This window comes from Empidonax traillii, unplaced genomic scaffold (genome assembly GCF_003031625.1).
Source record: "Empidonax traillii isolate 1590-97213 ecotype Southwest subspecies unplaced genomic scaffold, ASM303162v1 scaffold43:size1863611, whole genome shotgun sequence".
Classification (NCBI taxonomy): domain Eukaryota; kingdom Metazoa; phylum Chordata; class Aves; order Passeriformes; family Tyrannidae; genus Empidonax; species Empidonax traillii.
In genome coordinates, this window is record NW_020955236.1 from 1,414,143 (window position 1) to 1,416,192 (window position 2,050).

Here is a 2,050-nt window from a genome sequence, read left to right on the forward strand (position 1 = left end):
TTTTTTTTTTTTTTCTGTATATAGAGCAGCATGCACCTGCCTGGCAAAGCGCCAGCATTGGAAGAATGTGGGATCTACTGTAATTCCAGTTCTGGAATGATATTTAACACTTTCCAGTTTTATTATTTAAATTCTGATAATTGAATTTGCAAAGGGTTCTGAACACTCTGGGTGGATCAGGAGTACAGAGCGAATGCTGTTTTTCAAGGCATTTGTTTAAGGCATATTTTCAGTGGCAATACTAAACCTGTGTGTACTGTGAAAAGGAAGTGCTCATCTTTGTACCATACTGCTGCTATATATACTTTTAAAAAGCTGTTTAAAGAAGAGAAATCCTCTTTAGAAAACAAAATCAAGCCAAGCAAAAGCGGTTTTTAAATGGCAGGGAAGTCTGCTATCCCTTTTCCAGGGAGACCGAGTCATCTGTCCAGGCCTGAAAGGACCTAAAATAAACCATTCAATATGCAGCTGCTTCAGCCCCTTTTTAGTAACACACACACTGCCCTTGGGTTGGTTTTTGAAACAGCATTGTGGAAAGGGGAGGGCAGAAATATTAAATGCTTTCTTCAGATGCTGCCCTCGTAAACACTGGTTCAGGGGGGTGGCAGGGGACAAACAGTGCCTGCCGTCCTGCTAAACTTGTGCTGCTTGAACCTAAACTTGCTCATGAAAACACCATGTTTTGGGTGCTGTAAGGTGTGTGCATCCTCAGCCAGCTGCAGCTTCTCCCCCTAAATGTGTTCATGAGGAAACAGGGACACAGCACAGATGGAAGTGGTTCTGGCAGTGCAGTTGCTGTTGCTGTTACCTTTGCCATGTCACTGTCCCGTGGGCGTGAGCAGTGAATTGCAATTTGAATATTTTCGACAACTTTCACACCGCCTGGGCTGTATCTTGTTATGTTGAATTTTTGCACACCCTGTGAGGTTTTTAAAGCCTTTGAACTCCCAGTTAATGAAATGAGAATTGCTTTATTTTGAGAGCGATGCTGGAACCTGCTGTATCTGAGGCGTGGAGCTGGTTCTGCAGTAACGTGAGTTCTGCAGCACGAGAAACTCAGATTGAAAACTCTGAGAGGTTTCCACGGGAGCTGATGGTAAATGTGGTCACTTCCTGTGCGTTGGTGTTTCAGTTTTGTACTGGGGAAGGTGATGAGTGATTGTGTTTCTTTCCTGACAGATGTCTTCTTGTGGAGTAAAGGCTGCACAATTCAAGATTTTTCTGTAGTCAAACATGTGCACAAACTTGCAATTATTTTTTTTTTTAATTTTCCATTTTAAGCTCGTAGGGATTTACAAGCCTTAATTAAATCAAGTTAAGAGAAGAACAAACAAAAGATTTTTCAAGGATCAAGATCTCTCTACCCTGCATGTAAAGCAGAAATGATGGCTTGCTCCAAAAGAGAGTTCTTCACCAGCTGCTCATGTAACCAGCAGAGGATAAAGTTGCACAAAATCTGTACAAGGTACAGTTATAGTTAAACAAAATTTCATTTCTCTTCATGTCTCTTCAAAGGTGCCTGATAAACTGCTTTAAATATTACTACTTCTCAAGTATGTGGGGTTTCAGCTTTTCTGCTTGAAAAAGACAGCAAATTGTAGCTATAACGTGCCACAATTATTTTGCAGAGGAATAAAAAAGCCACTAAGTCATACAGTAGCAGTTGCTGTTCATTGCAATTTAAATAGGGAGTTGTTTGCAGTTAGGAGCAAAAACCAGATGGGCAGAGGCACACAGCATCAGTTAACTGTGACAAAAAGCTTCCAAAACTTTGAGAACAACGTAACAAAAGTGCAAAAATACTAAAAATAATTAAGATTTTAAAATAAAAATTGTCCTAGGAATACAAACGTGTAATGAAAAAAAAAAAAAAGGTTTTCATAGTTAAACTATTTATAAAACCTGAATCTCTTGGCTCTTGTGCAGTCCAGATCATAACACTGAGCACACTTTCCTTTTCCTGTGGCGCTTGGCTTTTTTCATGGCATTCAGTGCAATGGTTGTTGCTTCTTTAAAAACATTTTCTATGTTTTCACGGCATTTTGCTGAG

The 2,050-nt window shown here is 39.9% G+C and overlaps 2 protein-coding genes across 4 annotated transcripts in view; one reads left to right on the forward strand and one right to left on the reverse strand.

Annotated features, from left to right (window-relative positions):
* The window catches only part of TMEM120B (transmembrane protein 120B), an 11,911-nt gene extending 10,713 nt beyond the window's left edge, over positions 1-1,198 (forward strand). Inside the window, exon 12 of the mRNA XM_027878680.1 lies at positions 1,180-1,198. Coding sequence (XP_027734481.1) covers positions 1,180-1,198 — 19 coding nt within the window. The remainder of the gene's footprint in view (positions 1-1,179) is intronic.
* Positions 1,147-2,050, reverse strand: part of RHOF (ras homolog family member F, filopodia associated) — an 11,496-nt gene continuing 10,592 nt past the window's right edge. The window contains exon 6 of one of the 3 annotated variants that reach the window (XM_027878616.1): positions 1,147-1,902. Coding sequence is in view for 2 of the 3 variants with exons in the window: in XM_027878619.1 (XP_027734420.1) it covers positions 1,933-2,041 (109 nt within the window). In the remaining variant the exon portion in view is untranslated. Of the gene's footprint in view, positions 2,042-2,050 lie in introns of all 3 variants that reach the window. The other 2 variants (XM_027878619.1, XM_027878617.1) reach the window with 2 other exon arrangements.